Source organism: Oryzias latipes, chromosome 15 (assembly GCF_002234675.1).
Source record: "Oryzias latipes chromosome 15, ASM223467v1".
Taxonomy (NCBI): Eukaryota; Metazoa; Chordata; class Actinopteri; order Beloniformes; family Adrianichthyidae; genus Oryzias; species Oryzias latipes.
In genome coordinates, this window is record NC_019873.2 from 11,470,137 (window position 1) to 11,488,415 (window position 18,279).

The following is an 18,279-nucleotide window of genomic DNA, read 5'->3' on the forward strand; positions in this document are numbered from 1 at the left end:
ACCCCCGAGGGTTCACCACGGGAACATTTTTCTTTGGTCTTATGAAGAAAACAAGAGACGGGGATAAAAGAAAAAAGAAAAGTTAAAGGCTTAAATTGATGGGGGTAATTTTTTTTCTCCTTGTCTTTGTGAGGATCCACAGAGTACAGGTCTGTTGGAAGAGTAGTTTTAAACATGTGGCCACCACAAAACCAGGTAAGGTACAGGTCAAGGAGAATGTCCTTTTGTGGTAAAAAATTGCAACAATTTGTTTTTCAGATGTATGTTTGGTAATTTTAGATCAATTCAATTCCATTTTATGTAACCCTTGTGCTATCGTAGATGACCCCACCCTTACATTGACGTGTTCTCCCTACCATGACAAAGGTGGATAAAGGTGGAAAGATTTCATGTAATCCATGGACACCAGTGAGGCTCACAAATCATTGAAGAAAAAAGGTTCAGAGCACTGTCTAGTGGGTCTAGATGACCCAACTCCCAATGTTAAAGTGCCTAAGATTGTACAAGGGTTACACGTTCTGTTTCTGTGGCTGAAGGATTTTCTTAAAGCTAACTGAGTGATTTAACCCTTGTGCCGAACTCGGCCTACGATCCAGTTTATTTTGGAGGCAGGATTTCACATTTCGATCTAAGGTGTGTGTTTTTTGCGGCTAACTTTAGCATTAGCAACACAATGAGTTCCATGTGGCTCTTTTTTTTACTCCCTCTGTTGTCAGATATAAAGTCACGAAACTGCTGCTCCTGTAGCTGCTTCATTTTTCAGTCTGTGGGCCGTGACCCCCCCCACACACACACACACCTACACACACACCTCTGCAGTTTAAGGGCCTGTTTGTCCATGATGTCATATGAGACAAACACATTGTGTTTGATTGGCAGACATAAACACTGATTGTGGTTCGAGCACCATTTAACGTTGGCCCACAACTCACGGCGGACGCTGACGCTATAACTGCGAAATGCCAAGGTCTTCCTCTGAGTCACCGAGGAAGATGAGAGGACTGGAGAATTCTGGGGGGAAAAATGGGAACGACCTAACAATACAGGGATTTTTATTTTTATTTTACAGAGTTGAGATGAATTCTGTCAAATGACATGGAAGGCTTTTTTTTTTTTTCATTCGCTGACATTTTTTTTAAACACAGAAACACAAGAATAAAAACCAATAAAAACAAGATGAGACAAACAAAAACACACAAATACATCATCAAACACATCCAGACAAATTCCATTCAAAGAAACTGATGATGAGAAAAAGAACACATGCTGCAAAGACTACAGCTTGCTCTGATTTATAGTGCAAATGGTTGTTGGACTCCAAAAATAATAATGCAAATGTGTAGGATTCTTCATCAAAAGACCTTGATGAGATACCCTGACCCTGAGACTGCTCCTTCTCTTCTACATCAATGTCCAAAAGAACACCTGACCACACTAAATAATCCATGTCAGAGAGCTACTCTGCATCAAATCTATTCCCTGAGAATCACACATGATCCCCAAACTGTTGTATTGTCACCTTGATCCCTGAAGAACATGCTCTGATCAGAAGTTCCATTTGTTCACCATGTGAGAGTTGTGACTCTTGTGCTATCCTAGGCACTTTAACGTTGGGAGTTGGGTCATCTAGACCCACTAGACAGTGCGCTGAACCTTTTTTCTTCAATGATTTGTGATCTTCACTGGTGTCCATGGATTACATGAAATCTTTCCACCTTTATCCCCCTTTGTCATGGTAGGGAGAACACGTCAATGTAAGGGGGGGGTCATCTAAGATAGCACAAGGGTTAAATATTTATACCTGACTTGGAGCTACTGTCAAAGACTTTAGACTTGACAAGAAGCTAAAGACTTACAACTTGGACTTGTATGTGACTTGTTGTGACTTTCTCTATGTTTTATTGTTTTCTGTAATGTGTAACCCTTGTGCTATCTTAGATGACCCCACCCTTACATTGACGTGTTCTCCCTACCGTGACAAAGGTGGATAAAGGTGGAAAGATTTCATGTAATCCATGGACACCAGTGAAGATCACAAATCATTGAGGAAAAAAGGTTCAGAGCACTGTCTAGTGGGTCTATATGACCCAACTCCCAACGTTAAAGTGCCTAGGATAGCACAAGGGTTAAACCACAGCTTTGTCAGGTCTAAACTTTCTACCTTTAGCTTCTAGTCAAGTCGTAAGTCTGTAGCTTCAAGTCGGTCATGAGTCTCTAGCTGTAGTGTCGTGAAGAGTGCTTCCATGAGAGCCAATCCAAATCCTGCAGAACATCTGTGGGAGGAGCTAAAACATCTGGAGAAGATCGTTTCAGACCTGAGACCTTTGGAGATGTTTGTTCCTGAGGACTGGACCTGCAGACAGACGCAGAAATCCTCCGACTGCACCTCAAAAGGTCATGCAGGGAAATGCAGACACATGGAACCATCGTGTTTGTTTGTGTAGGAGAACTTCGATTTGGGAGCGGAGCATGTGTGACACTTTTATTACAGGCAACCATTCTGTTAGATTAACACGGCCATTTTTCATGGGATGTTTACACATTTGAACCTTAAGCAAAAGTGACGGCATTTCCTTCTTTGAGACTCTTCGCATGAAGTCTAAGTTTTAAAGGGAGGCAACTCATCAGTTTATCAAAAACTTTTCACTTTTCTTATCATCCAGACCCCCCCCCCCCCCCCCCCCCCCCAGCAGTCAACTGAAGATAGATTTGCTTCAGGGAGGAAACTCAAAACCCCTTTTTGAAGACAAAACTGCTTAAGTTCTTGAATTTCTTGCTTTAAAGTGTTTAGAGACTTACTCCAGATTGCTCCTCCGACCTACATCAGTCATGCTCAGCGTGGAGAAATTCCTATTTTTGTAAAGATCAGGCTTAAAACCAACTGGTTTTACGTGTACATTTCAATCCTTTGGATGTGAGAGAGAAAAAACGATTTCCTCCAATTAGCTTGAAGAAATTTGCATTCATGGGAAGCAACCATTGTTGCGGCGCCCACTGTGATAACCGCGGCACTCGAGCGCTTCTTATTTACCTTGAAGCAGTTCTTGGCTCGTTGCTCCTCCATCTGGAGGCGACGACCCCGATTATCCGTTTTCCTAATAAATTCAGGCACGTCGTAGTCTACGAGCACCAGCGCCGCGTCATCCATCACGCAGCCTAACAATGGCGTCTCGCTCAGCTGCAGGCCTGCTGTTGATGCTTTTTGACGCCGTTTGCCGGCGCTCGCCGTGGGGATCAGATTTCCCCGTTCCGATGGAGAGTGTCATGATTGAGCCGTGATGGACGACATCTTGCCAGAGGACGGCCTGCGGCTTCTCGCGGGGCTTCACCCCCCCCTCCATTTGCATAACAAGCCCTCCTCACGACGCCTCGACAGATGTCAGGCCGGACAGAGAAGTTCGGCCTCTTCATCAGCTTTTGTGGCGGCTTCTCCGAGCCGTTCCTCCATTCTTCAAGCAGCCTTTGTTGTGTTTGAGCGGCTGAGGCGGCTTTTGTTTATCAGGTCACCAAAAAGAGGGAAAGCGGGAGTTTGGATGATAGTAACGTGACACATCTGCTCTGCGAGCTGCTCGTTCTCTGACTGTTCCAGGAAAAGAAAACAACTTTTTTTTCCAAAGAACAGTTCAAGAATTTACGTTCCTCCCGTGTGAAAGCTTAGTTTGAGGAAGCCTGAGAATGTTCGTGGAAAATATGAGCTTTGTGAGGCAGCTTTGTGTTGGAGGAGCGGAGTCAAACCACAAGCAGCTACACATTTACTTGGAGGAGTAAAGTGGCCGTCACTGCTCCCTGCTGTTGCGTGCCACCAGGAGAACATCTCCTGTTATTCCAAAACACGGCGCCCCGCGCGGTGAACCCTCCTCCCTTGTCTTCAGCTCGCCTGCATTGCTTCCTGCAAACCGTCCGTGCTCCATAAATCCTGCTCCTCCGTATCGCAACGCTACACGCCGCTCACATTCAGCCGCTTCGCTTGTTTCTTTGCTTTGTAAATCGTTCGACGAGCTCCTCAGGGTTTGGTGAGCAGTGAAACTTCTTCAGTGGCTGATTCTGCACTGTTTTTAGAAACCATAAAAGCCTTTTTAACAAACCTGATGAGAAAAAGTATCAACATTTTGTCAAAAATTGAAATCCAGAAAAGTTCCTTTTTTGAACTGTTCATAGCAGCTACTTTCGGGGGTGGAGTCCAACACTTGCCTTTACTCCGCCTCCTTTTTCAGTTGAGCATGTTTGTTTTAGCACTTGACTGTAAATGGGAACTGGACCAAGTGAGTGCGACATCATCCATAGAAAATGGCTTCGTCCCCATTTTTCATGATGTGGACGCCGCCATTTTGGAGCCAGACAATGTCAGTAAGCGGTGACTGGTATGGGTGGCTCTGAGTCGACGTTTCTATGGCAACAACTCTCCACCGATCAGGAATTATTTTTTTTGGAAGGCCACACCCTTACCACTTGAAATCGTTCCAAACCACGTACTTTTATTGAGGCATCTGATTGGTCAGTGAATAACTTACACTACAAAAAAATTCCTGAAAAACTATTTGGATTATCACAAACATGGAAAAAAGGGATCAGAGTAAGAATAGTTTGTAACAGCTGTTTATTTCCCTAAAGACATATATGGGATTTTGGCTTTGTGGAGCCAGAGGCTACTTCCTGAATTCTGGTTTAATTTTATCATGTGTTCTAATGACAATCAATGATTATTACATATTAGTACCGTTACTGTTTACTGAAATCATGAATGAATGTTTTCTGAAGATCATCAATCATTTCTAGGCACTGGATTTTGTTATTTCAAGAGTATCTATCTGATCAGAACCGGATTTAAAAACACTGTAAAACTATCAAATGAATGATATCAGTAGGGGTGGGATTATATAAGCTTGCTTCTTCCCACTCCTTTTCAAGCAATAAATCAAACTCTACTTATACTTTAGTTAATGATCACTGTATTTAAATAAGGAAATGTAATTTAAGTGAGGTTTTTGTTTTGTTTTATTTTCTGTCTTTTTAATCTATGCATTTCATCATTTCTGTAATGAGTTTGATAAATATGTGTAAATTCTTTATTGCTTTGACTACAATGCTTGAAATAAATCAATAAAATCAAAAAATCAAATCAACTCTAACATGCAGTTTACAGATAAAAAACAGCAGCATCAATAACAAAATAAAGAATTGCTGCTGGTTGTCATGGAAACCCATCCACAAGGAGGAGTTTAACTTTATGCACAATACAAAAAAAACAGTTTTGTGCCGATAAAACAAACACCTTTATGTGGCAAAAACTTTGCTTTTACTTTGAAATATAACTTTTTTCAAAAAGCGTAACATTTTTATTTGATGCTTATGTATTGACTGCCATGTTTGAAAAATGTTGGGATGGTTTTCCACCACGAACCTTTGTAACTCGCTGGTTCCAGAATGTGATGAAAACTGAGTTTGTCTGACAGGGACGACCTCCCGCTGATTCCTGATGAGCTGGGATTACTGAACTCATGAGATGTAGCTGAAGGTTTGACTCCACCCACAAATATAACCTCTGCTTCCTGAATCAAATATAGCAAGAAGTGCTGCAGGAGCGTCTGTTTAGGAGTTTACATAATTCCCAAACTGGAATTGTGAAAGTCAGACTTTTCCATGACCAGAAGGAGGACAGAACTGAAGGATAGAGGAGTGTGTTTAGCTCCAGGAGGAGAGAGTGTGTGTGTGTGTGTGTGTGTGTGTGGGGGGGGGGGGGGGGTCCTTCTGGGCCTGCTCTGGGCCAAGGTTATGGGAATATTTTATATTTGAGAAGTTTTTTTTGTACATTTTCATCTTAACAGCATTAGAACTCTTCAATCAGTTTTTACGAGAGCAAACTTTACCCCCTCCCCCCATTTCCCACGTAACGCACGCGCTCATATTGAGGCCCATTCTGGTTCTTCCCCAGGTGTGCATCGCATGGCCCCCTCCCCCATCTGTCCCGCATGCTACTTTTTGGCTCGTGCGCTGCGCGCTCGTGCCAAGGTGACCTCGATGGGAGGCAGGTGGGGGTCCGCAGGCGCTGACGGAGACTCTCCGATGGTTTGGCGAGGAGGAGTGAGGGGGGGGGGGGGGAGGGGAATGTGTCAAGGGACTCGATGTCTTTCACGCGCTTAGATGGCGATCTGGAATCTGTGAGCCAGGTGCGTCACGGTTTAGCTCGCGCTCGTACTCCCTCATCCCCTCCTACGCTTTTGTGCGCAATGACGCACTGAAAAATCACCAACTTTTTACAATTTTGCACCATAACAAATATTTAGAAGGGGGGTCATGGAGTTTCAGAGAAGGCCGGACCTCATGGAAGACTTCACCAGATTATGGAGGGAAGTCTTCATGTCAGATCTTCATCAGTCAAGAGGACCGTCGCTCCTCGTCCTCCTTTTCGTGCGCAATGACGCGGAGAAAAATCACAGTAGTTCATTCCAATGTTGAGCCATAAGAAACATTTGGAGGGTGCGAGGTTGTCACACTTCGAGGAGAACTTCACGAGACTCCGGAGTAAAGGTTTTATGTCAGATCTTCATCGGCCAGGACGATCTCCACTCATCTTCTTCATTTTTGAGCGCAGTGACGCACAGAAAAAACACAGAAATTCTTCCACGTCAAATCTTCATCAGTCAGGAGGGCCGCCGCTCCTCTTCCTCCTAGTTCATGTGTAATTACGCGTAGACAAATCATATAAACTCTGTGGCATAGCAAAGATTTTCAAATGGGGGGGTTGAGAGGAGACCAGACCTCAGAACTTCTCGTGACTCTATCCCGCTCTTCTTCTTTCTCTTCTTCCTCCTCAGCTCCAGAGTCTTGGGGTTAAACAAATGAAACTCTGGCCTCCTCTTCCTCCTTTGCGTCCTCCCAGAAAGCCCTCAGAGGAGTCGGGCTACAGATAATGAGCGGCTCCTTGCATTAAACGGACAAACAGCAAGCCGGCATCTCCTGACCCCTCCGTGCTCCTCCCAGCTCCATTGATCCCCCCCCCCCCCCTCCCCTCCTCCACCACCCCCAGCCCTTATGAGATAATGCAATTACAAACATCAATAAGGAGCTGCGAGGGGAATCATTATGTGCTGACAGTGATAAATGATGCTGCAGAAAGCAGCGGCTCCTCTCAAACAATCCGCGCCCAAGGGGCTTTTGAGGGCCGGAGCCTCGTCGCCAAGGAGACAGATGACATCCAAAATGGCCCCCGCTCGGTCCCTCTACTCCTTACACCCCCCCACATTGACTAACTGACTTTTATTTGGCCTTTTCTTCTGTTGCGCAAAGCAGCTGCGTGACTTTTTAGAGCAGAGTCGTTTTTCCAGAGAAAATATACTGAGTTTGATCAAAATCGGACTTAATGTTTGGATTTCTCCGTCAGAAATGTGTTTTTAGTGGTTTTGACTCAGTAGGTCGGGTTTCCCATCAGATCAGATCCAAACTAGTTAAAAAAAACTTCAATTTCTGATGAGAACACATTTAAATTAAAAATGATCATTAATTCTCAGAAAATATAAATAGGAAAAATATTTGTCTGCTAAAGTTGTGTTGTATTTTCAGGTTTTTGACAGTTAAATCTAAGTCGTCGCAGTAAATGTTTTGGGAATTCGTTTCAAAATAAATCATCTTTGGTTTCAAACTAATTATTTCTTTAAAGTAAATACGTTCATTTACACTAAAGCTTCATCACAGGATAAACGGATCATTTTTGGGATTTAAAAATGATTTTAGAAAATGCTTAAAAAACTGTTTTAAGACAGGAGGATGGCCGCGCCGGAACATCACCTTCCGGCTTCTGCGCATCATGAACTTTAGTCTTTTAAAATCTGTTTTAATGGAAAAGTGAATTTAGAGAAAAAAAGGCTAAAATCATATAAAATGTAGGAAAAACGCACACATGAACTAACACAGAAAACTAGTTAAAAAAAATAATCAGATTAATTCAAATTTATTTAGAATGTTTTATTGTATTTTTGTTGTTTCTTTGATATTTTTCTTCGTTTTAATTCAAATAAAATTATCATACTTTTTAAAATTAGCTTAAAATATTTTACATCTAAATAATTAAACTTTAAATGTGTTGTTGTCTGTTTTTATGTTTATTTTATGTTATGTTATTGTACGAACCCGCTTTTCTTCTTATTTGCTTTTTCTTTTTCTAACGGTTTTGATTTTGCACTCTCGTGTGTCAAAGCACGCGCGCGCTGTCTTCAAGAGTCCCGCGCGGACAGTTTCCTGGCCTCCCTAAAGAGGGCAGTCAAGCACGCGCTTTCCCCTGCAGCCTCGCGGCTCTCTGGAATCCTCAGCCGCGTGGAGGCGAAGTTACAGCGCGAGCCCGTTTTTGCTGCAGCCGATTCGACTGCGACCTGCCGCGCGGGCACCACGCGCGAGCGAACAAGGTTCAGTCTCTAATAAATAAAATATAAATGGAAGCTTGCACCTCGTCCGTGAAATAGAAATAGACTCCAGAACACACGCGCGTGTTTGAAACAAACACCAATGCCCTTCAAAATAAAAGCATGTTCTGAGAGGAGGCGTGAAATGAAGGGAGCCTATTGGCCACGTGAGCGCGCATCTGTGAGACACCAAACTACTTTCTCATCTTTGATCTCACTCATAACTTGTATTCTTTGGACACAAAAAAAACAAAATATTGTGAAAAATGTTTTGGATTCTAAAAAGGATTTTCATTTAAATTGTTGACCCTGAAAAACGTTTTTTAAATTTCTGAAAAAGCAGCGTGTCAGTAATGCTCACTTAACAGTTCGGTGTGTTTGGCTGCTTCTTAGGGTTGTTTATGAAATTATTATGCAATTCCTATTTCTGTACAGTTTAACTCAGAAACATAAAGAAAAAAAGCATTTTTTTAAAAAATAAGACACATCTTTAAAAGCCATTTTTAACACAAGTCTGGAGGAAATCAAAGCAGCTTTTGAGTCATGTGACAACAAAAAGAGACCTCCACATATGAAAGATTAAATTCTGACTTTTTTTCTTTAAAATCTTTTAAACTATGTCCTGTTTTAGGTTTGTACAATCAGAATATCCACCAGAACAAGCCAACTTCAATTCCTCTAAAATTCTGACTTCATATATGATGTTGGGCAGATGCCGTCAACATGGTTGGGATCTAAACTCCAATTAAAAACAAATAAAAACACTAATTAAGACCAACTTTGAAGTGAAATAAAACCGGGTCAGTTCATCCGTTAACCACTAGGTGGACTGTCACATAAGCAGGTCAGCCTCCAATTACTCTGATTTCAATGAGGTCCATCTTTTAAAAGAAATAAACAAACTGAGAGTCATGTTGTCAAAAATTCCACTAATAGGGGATGGAATGTGTTAAAGATTCTTTTTTTTGAGACGTTTCTCTTTGTATTTGTGAACTACTGTCGCTGGAGTCTTAAATATCTCATTCGTTTCACAATTTCTTCTCAATTTAGTTGGACAAAAAAAACTTTTTTTTTTACAGCAATTTGCAAATTTTCTTGTAACTTTGTGTGTCTAACAAGCTCGGACTGTAGTACATGTGGCAGAAAATATTCAAGTAGTCAGACAAAGTGAAAAGAAAAGAAAGAAAGAAAATGGCGTCAATTCAAACGCTAAACTGATTTTGCTAAATGTTTTAGGACAAATACACTTCTGGGATTTGCATAAATATCCCATCATTCTGCACTCTGGTTGCATGCTTCTATTGTTTTGTCTCAAATCAGACACAAAGTTGTCTCCTATTTTGTCTCATTTTCCAGTTTTTCTTAAAGGAAAAAACATGGAAAGAGTCTGAGATGTTGCCAGATTTGTTGAACATAATGTTAAAAAGACAGGAAAGTTAAAGCAGTGCAAATGTTTGAAAACTTTACGGAAACTCACAAAAGGTTTTTATCATTCATCAACAAGTCCCAAATTTTTTTTTAAAAAAAACACGCCTTCACTTCACTTTCCTGTTAAATTCATGTTTAAAAAATCCGCCATAACAGCATTTCACTACTTTCACACCGTCTTTGGCAACGTGCATTCAAGCAATCACTTCCAATAAAAAGTCAAAGTAAATGTTCAAAAACGCACGTAAAGGTGCAGAAACGCGGCGTTCAAACCTGTTGTCGCTACGCAAGTTTCATATATCTCAACAGAGCTGGGAAAGAAAAATAACCTAGAGCAAGATCCACCAGATTTACACCACGTTGACAATTCACACCAAACCTCTTCCCACTGTCGGCAGACATGCGGCAGTAAACAGTCGAAAAAGATAAAGAAGCCCCTCCCTGCTTGTCCAGTGGAACATTATTGCCCAACCATTAGTGCGTTCATTTCTTTTCTTAGTCATTTCTGCCGCCAACAACCAAAGAAAGCCACTACAAATGACAAGAGTGCATTTTTTCATTTATTCATTTCTGTCTTTAAAAAATTGCATTATGTCTCAGTGGGGGAGGGGGGCGGGTTTGATGATGGACAGGCGGCCCACGATGTGTGGAAAGAAACCAGAACCAAAAAAAAAAAAAAAAAGAGGAAAATGAAAAGTTCACATCTTTTGTTTTTAAAAAATCTATTAGAAACAACATAATATGCAGAACAATACAACAGCATTTACAGGAGTCCAGCGTCATTTTACAACAGTTTACAGTAAATCCTCGGCGTCCCCTCGCTTCCCCCCCGTCCGATAAATTCTCTCTCTGCTTCTGCGTCCGTAAAGAGATCCCCCTCCCTTTGGGCGTGGGTGCTACAGCGCCAACACCCCCCCTGATCCGCCAATCAGAGGAAGTCTCTGTCTTTTTCAAAGAAGAAGTCATCAGGTGTCCACATTCACGGCAGGCGACCAGTCTGTCGGCTCTGCTTCAATCACAATCAATGGGGGTTTGGGGGGGTCCATGTGGGTCTTTTGTGGGCTTTAGGGGGCTTGGAGGGGGAGTAAGTCTTGTGCCCACCAGAGAAGAAGTGGAGTCTTTTCAGAAGAAAGGGCTTGGGGTGAGTTGAAGACGAACCAAATCTAACGTTGAGTCCTGAAGGGTGTGGGGGGGGGGGTTCGGATCAGGAAGTTTAGCTCCTCGGTCTCTGGCGCACGTGTCCCCCTCCCCCCAGAGTTTGTCCCCACAGCTCTGAGGAGAAGAAGATCAAACTGGTTAACAATCAGCCTGCAAAATATCCTTTCTCGCCTGCGTTCACCTGAACATGCCCCGCCCACCCCTTACAGGTGTACTCAGGGCGGGTGGGGGTTTCATCTCCAACAGCTCTAACTCCAAAATGAAAGCCCCCTCAGGATGAAGTAGACACCGTCAGTCACTGATTAGCTGCCGCCCGGGTTCTAGCAGATTCTGCAAACTTAATCTGGGTCAGAACAAATCAAAGCCAGCAGGTGGTGGTGGTGGGGGGGGGGGTCCCGAAGCCAAAGGATTTAAAGAACAAACACACGCGATTGACTTGACGTGATACAGAGACTGAGTGTGTGAGAGTCTCCAGGATAATGCGGTTAACCCTTGTGCTATCTTAGCCGACCCCACCCTTACATTGACATGTTCTCCCTACCATGACAAAGGTGGATAAAGGTGGAAAGATTTCATGTAATCCATGGAGACCAGTGAGGTTCACAAATCATTGAAGAAAAAAAGGTTCAGCACACTGTCTAGTGGGTCTAGATGACCCAACTCCCAACGTTAAAGTGCCTAGGATAGCACAAGGGTTATCTGAAGCATCAGAAACTTCCATTCAGGTTTCCTGAACACCTTTGTTTGAAAAGACCACGTCGGTCTGGAAGGGAGGAGCAAACAGGTCCAACTTTCTCCCGCACCTCCATTATTTCTCATGTTAGCCACAAAAGCGGGAGAAACTTCCTGATGTCTGTGAAAGTACCACCTTTTCCACACTGTAAGGCGCACACAAAAGCCTTCGTCTTTTACAAAAAACAACAGTGCACCTTACAACCAGAAGGATTCCTTCTGGTTGGGTTGACTGACGTTAAAGCCATTTTGAGAGCTCTGTCTAAATATTCAGTTAGGCGTTATTGTGAATTTGCCAACCTGTAGCGGTGTCAGACTGTGTTTTTTTACGTTTATGACAAGGTTGGGAGTTAACTTAGTCACAATTACCTTTGTTTTAGCGTTGTCACACTTTTTTTTACAAGTTGGGAACAAGGTTGGGCCTTACAGGTATTGGGAATACGCGAATGCAGCTAACAGTTTTAGCGCGGCTAATGTGTAGCAAGTTACAAACACATTCTAGAATGACTGTGAACGCAGATTAAAACGTTTCAGTGACGTAAGGCTTTATCTCTGACTATTTAGTCTCGCTTAATGTGCCTTCTGGTTTTCTGCACTTTATCTATGACGCAAGTTCAAAAATAGACCATTTATTTTCCAAACCTGCCCGGTCCTTTCTGAAAAGGAATTGGCCTCTTGAGTTTATGGCAAAGCATTCCCACACCGTTATGCTTCCACTGCCACGGTTGACTGTGTTGGTTGATGTTTGTGGACGCTTCCATCTCACCCAAATACGTGTTAAAAAGGTTTTGGGGATAATCCAGATGGTTGTCTGTGTTTTTTTTTTTGCTCTGCAACGTCTTTTCTCCTTCAACTCTCCCATAGGGGCGTGTTCGTCCAAAAGTCTTTTTCTGACTGTTTAATCCTGAACTCTGACGTCACCTTGGTCTGGACTTCTGTCCGCGTGGACTCATGGATGCGTTCTTGGACTCATTTGGGTGGATTGCTCCCGGGAAAGTTTTCCAGCGATCCATGTTTCCTCCATGTGCGGATAATAACCGTCACAGTGGTTCTTTGGAGTCTCAGAGCTGCTACTTTAACTACTTTTTCCCTGTAGTCCACACGTTTGGACAAATGGATTCTCTGTGTTTAATGCTTTCTTTTCATTACATGAACCTGACTTTGAACTCGCCGTTCTCGTGTTTCACTATCAAATGACACGTTTGTGCTTTAAGCCTTGAAGACGAACGTTAGTTATGAGAGGATTCAGGGATAGTGAGACAGAAAACACAGACTCTATCTGGAAGCCAGAGTGGTCGCGGCGTCCATGTTTTCTCTGGCTTCATCATGTCTTCCTCCACAGTAACGAGGTCGTCCTGATGGTCGAAGTAAAGCCGGGTCGAGGAAGAGCGCACATCGCTAATAAGGTTTTTCGCTTAATAAGCCAACCCATCGCTGAGCCGCAAGCCTCATTTCTTAGACTCGAAGGGGGGATTCCGCCGGGGCCAAATCAACAGGGAGACACGGACAATGCGAGGTTCCTCCCAACGCTCGTTAATAGGAAAAGTTCATCCAACAGGAAATAAGTTAAGAAAGGGTTTGGAGGGGGGGGCTGACGGTGGAAGCTGGTGGTTGGGGTTAAGGGAAAGCATCTTGACCCCCTCGGTAGAAGGGTAACAAATTTGCGCCTAATGACTGCTGCAAGGAATTCTGGGAAAGAGTGTATTAGCCGGGACTGGACATCCAAAAGAGTCAAGCGCCTCCTCGTTTTGGGACAAGCTCCTCGTTGGTTGAACCATAAAACCCCAATGCGACGGGAATCCGTCCTAAGTATTGTCCAAAAAACTGGAAATAAAGCCACAGGCTAATTTAGCAGAATGGGGGAGGGGGTCATTCTAGAGTCACCATGGCTGTCATCAAAGGCTCCGCCGGCTTCCGCTTCAGTTGCTCTGCTTCATCTCTGTTGACAGGTGTATTGTTTCGCAGGGAGATCTGAGCTCCCAAATCCTCACTGAGTGGAAAGAATAACGCTAAGCAGGACTAATTATGACCCCGGCCTTCAGACCGAGCGCCAAAGGTCACATAAGAACTGTACGAACAACTTTTCATGACCAGAGTTCTCAGAATGAGGGTCAAAGGTCACATTACAACTGTAAGAACTACCATTAGTACCCATATAAGCAAAGTCTGTAGAATGAGCATTAAGAGTCCAGTTAAAATGTTTATGGGTTGTAGTGTTGTGACCCCAGCCTTAAGGGTCAGGGCCAACAGCTCAGACATCCAGGTATCCATGGAGGAGAGGAAGAGTTGTGATCACATTTTTCAATTTGCGTGATTCGTCCACAGCAGAACAGACTTTAGTGCAAAGGGCTTCCAATGTTCTGTTGGTCACACAATCGTGATGGCGTGTCCGGTCTGATCACGCTCATTGACAAGAGGGAGATCTACTTACAGCAGCAAACTCTACCACGTTTAATGCACCCGGGCCTGGACACCCCCCATTATCACCTCAAGAAACAAGACCAAACATCCCTTTACAGCTGAACCGCGTTCTGATGTTACTTAGACCGGGAGCTAACAGGAATTCATGCCGTATTGCTTCATTTCTTATATTCCTATTTACTCAAAAGTATTGTTTGTTCAAAAATAAGACCCCCCCCCCCACTCCACTCTTACAGACTTTTACCAACAAAAAAAGCAAAAACACATCAGGGATTTTTTACAGTCCGTGAACTGACGAAACGTTTTCTTTTTCAGTAATAGCGACTCACTTGTTAGCATCTGTTTTTAGAACCGCGAGATGCTCTCTGTCTGTGACAGCGGTCGATTACACCCCCTCCACTGTAAGAGCAGAGGAAAACTGTTCCAGAAACAGAATGACGTCATGACTTCAACACGGAAGAGCTCTTTTTCTGAAAGTCACTAGCTGCTGCTACTGCTAGCTTGACCGTGGTCGAGTATCCTGCTGTAGGTCAGGAAGGCCGTAACTGTTGTTCCAGTTTCAGATCCACTAAAACCCTTCAAATCTCCGGTTTTCATCCCGACTTATTCCAAACCTTTCACATTAAGAGCGCAGAAATTCCTCTTACGTTAAAAAAACCTGAACTCATCACAGGAAAACAGCTTTAAAATGATAATAAACATGTGCTCCTCTACTAATTGACCCCCCCTCTTTATTGTGCTATAGTCTGACCGTTCGATTGGTCATGAAATTCGACGTTCAACTGACCTAAAAACAGAGGCAGTAATGTTGGCTCGCAGATGAAGCTCTACAGAAAAGGCTTGTGTTGACTCTTGCCACCCCCCACCCCCCACCTCCTTTTTTTTAACTCCCCGTCTTCCCCGTCTCACAGAGGATTCCTCTGGTGGCCCAATTACGAGATTCAGCAGGCAAATTGAGGCTGTTTAAAGCGGGTCTGCTGGGAAGGCTGGCAGCTGCTCGGACACGGAGAAGCAGCGCATCCACACAGACGTCCAAGAACGCCTCCCCCTGCCTCCTTCCCGCGCCGCCAACCTGGCCCGCACTCCACCGCCACGAGATTTTTCTGTCTAGTCGGAAACAAGAGTGGCATATTTCCACCGCCGCGCACACGCACGATTGTGCGCCGGGTTAATGGTCTCTATTTTTGTAAACTGAATAAGTCAAATCCATTGGTCACAGCTCTGCTGATGGCATATTTAATTTAGATCTAGTCAATTAGGCCCTGCCGGCTACCTCCTCCATTTTGCACAACTTTCTGCCCCGCCCCCCCATCCCCCCATCTCACTGGCACGAGTAATCCTATTACCATGCACAGACACATGCACATGTACAGTTGTGCAGACCTGCACGGCTGCATGCAAACATCCGCCGCGGCGGCGATTTCACGTGGAAATGTGCGAAAACAATCGGCCGCTGTTGACCACTTTTACACACTGCAGCGCGACGACAGCACGCCATCCAGATATATGTGGGAGTCTGTTTGGCCCTGGGGCAAGAGGGAGGGAGGATGGTGGGGGGGGGGGGGGGGAGTTGAGAGATGGAAAAAAACAGAAGAAGGTGTTGTGTGAAAGAGATGGAGAAGAAGGAAGAGGGAGTCAGACAGACAAGGTGATGGAGGTGTGTATGTCTGAGGGGGGGGGGGGGGTAGTGTGTGGGGGCTGGGGGGGGGGGTATTAATGTGTCTTATGCACCAACCTGGCAGATTTATGACACTTAAGGGGACACTCACTTCTCCTTGCATCAGCAACAACCTGCTTGCATTTTTGCCAATCAGGTCTGTTGCTATAGCAACGTCATACTGCCCCCATCCATCCCCTCTCCCAAATGTTCCCCGTCCTCGTTTCTCATCTACCTTTGTCCATCCCACTTTAATGAAAACATGCCCAATGTTTCACCAAGAAAAATCTCCTCTTGACCCGTAAAGAATTCATTTCTGATGAGCGTTGATTTGTGAAAGTGTGAAGAGAATTATTGACGTGAGTCCGAAGGACGTAAACTATAAAGTCACATTCATCCTGTTCAATAATGACTGCTTAAGCTTTCCGAATGTGGTTCAAAGACCATTTTTACAAGGAATACTGTTATGAGCTGAGCCTAAAGTATGTGTAAAATAATGACTATCACGACCCTACTTTAAGAATGAGGGTCAAAGCCTCATGACCTGAATCCATCCATCACATGTGAGCCAAAACAATCATGTTAGAACAGTCAATGTATTAATATTACCACTGGTATGCTTCTATTATTATTATGACGTGAGATAAAAAGTTCCAAGTGGTAAATATTTACTTTTTTATGTAAGGATTTCTATTATGGTGACCCCAGCCTTCATAATGATCCATTTTGGATAGACCACACCAGCCCTTATAGGTGGATACCAACTGTCTGCAGACAAAAAATGGCCAAACTTGTATAGAAGCGCTGCTGGCCCGTGAAGAATTTTAAGATCTAGACAACCTGTTAAAAACAGAGAGCTAAAATATTTATGCTAATTTTTCCTATGGCCAATCTGTGGGCATCGGGTCGTAGTGAACGGTAGTGACTTTTTCAATCACCCCAAACCCTGCCCACTGTGCTACGGGTTCATTAGTGCTGTTCACGTGATAACATGTGTGCAGCCTGACTGTTAAAAACAAGGACATTAGACGATCAGTGTTGTTTATGTGGTCATCCTACAGGCGATTACGTAACACTTGTGTGCAGTATTTGTGCGCGATCAGTAAGGAGCCAGTATTCGCACCTTACAAACAATTAGAGTGTGGCAGAAGGGCGCCTTACAACAGCGCCACCTGTGTGTCGTAAGTGCTTGTGACCAACATTATCTTTACCAACACTTCACGATACACCAAACACACACATTACAATTGTACATTCCATTTTTCATGATGCCCCTTCAGGTGGCCCCATGAGCCTCAAGGAAACTGCAAGACCTGCAATGCCTCTGGATTACCCCAAAAAACTCGACGTACGGGAACCCCCCCCCCACACACACACACACGTGCGTGTTTGTGTGTGTACACACACGTACGTGGCACTAAGGCTTAAAGCGACATCATTTCTGCTCCTATTCCCGCCTGAGGAAAACATTTGTTGGTGTGAGAAAGTGATACAGTGGCACACTAACAGACAGGAGGGGAAAAGCTGATCAAAGGCTCTTTTTGGTGGACTGGGGGGGGAGGAGACAGGAAAGCCACTGAGGACCGGGAGCTGGTTTGTATCTGAAACCCATTTAGACTCCAACAGAAATAAACGATTTCCAGACGCTTTGACGAGGAACGACTTTTGTTCTCCAAAATTCTCCTTTTTCTGAAGTTTTGGAAACACTTTTGAAAACAATCAGACTGGAAACGAGCCGTGTGAGTCACTTCAAAGTCTTACTTACATTCCCATTTGGGTCGTGATTGGTCGGACTGGAGAGGGCGAGGCTACATGTAGTGCCACTGACCTTCCATGCCCATGTTCATGCCCATTCCACCCATCGGCCCTGGGAAACAAAAGTAACGCAATTTTATTAGGAGAGCTTGACGGTGGTTCCTCTGTGAAGATCATTTGAGACGAGGAGGTCTGTGGGTTCATGGGGGTGGGGGGGTCACATCCAAACCTGCTGACTTTAAGAAGAGAATCCCAGAAAACAGGATATCAGAGGAGCTTAAGGACAAACTCTGGGATTAGAGTTGATGGCGTGAGAGAGAGGCCGAGTGTGTGAGTCGGTAGGCATGGGGGGGGGCTGCACAGACATCCCATGAACGCTTGTGAGAAGAAAGTATGGCGCAACAAGACACATCCACACCTTGGGAAGGAGCGCAAGAGGACAGACGCAGAGGAAGCCTTACCAGGTGGTCTGATTCCCATGTGCTGCTGGCCGTCCATGACAAAGCCCCCCATCGGCTGACCATCTGGATTGTAGGGAGCTCCTTGACTTACTGGAGAAAACAGGGAGGGGTAGGGATGGAGGGATTGGAGGAAGGGGAGCGGGATGGTCAATTAGTGCTTTTAATTAAGGCTCGGCGGCCGGAGCGAGATCATCTGCTGGATGCTGCACGCGACGCCGCTTGGCGCTCTGCTGGGAGGGATCAGACTGATGCTGGAAAACGCTCCAGGATA

General features: G+C 44.2%; 1 protein-coding gene and 1 long non-coding RNA gene across 2 annotated transcripts in view; both read right to left on the minus strand.

Moving 5' to 3' along the window:
* Window positions 1–5,994: 5,994 nt before the first annotated feature.
* LOC111948784 lies at window positions 5,995–6,967 on the minus strand. The gene is made up of 2 exons (XR_002874776.1): window positions 6,760–6,967; window positions 5,995–6,668 (listed from the first exon to the last, which is right to left on the minus strand). It is a non-coding gene; the product is annotated as an uncharacterized LOC111948784 (long non-coding RNA).
* A 3,395-nt stretch (window positions 6,968–10,362) lies between these two features.
* meis1 (Meis homeobox 1) overlaps window positions 10,363–18,279 on the minus strand; it is a 71,584-nt gene continuing 63,667 nt past the window's right edge. The window contains exons 11-13 of the mRNA XM_023963803.1: window positions 18,009–18,098; window positions 17,558–17,659; window positions 10,363–11,096 (exon numbers count right to left, since the gene is read on the minus strand). Of these exons, the coding sequence (XP_023819571.1) occupies window positions 17,601–17,659; window positions 18,009–18,098 (149 nt within the window). The 3' untranslated portion in view covers window positions 10,363–11,096; window positions 17,558–17,600. The remainder of the gene's footprint in view (window positions 11,097–17,557; window positions 17,660–18,008; window positions 18,099–18,279) is intronic.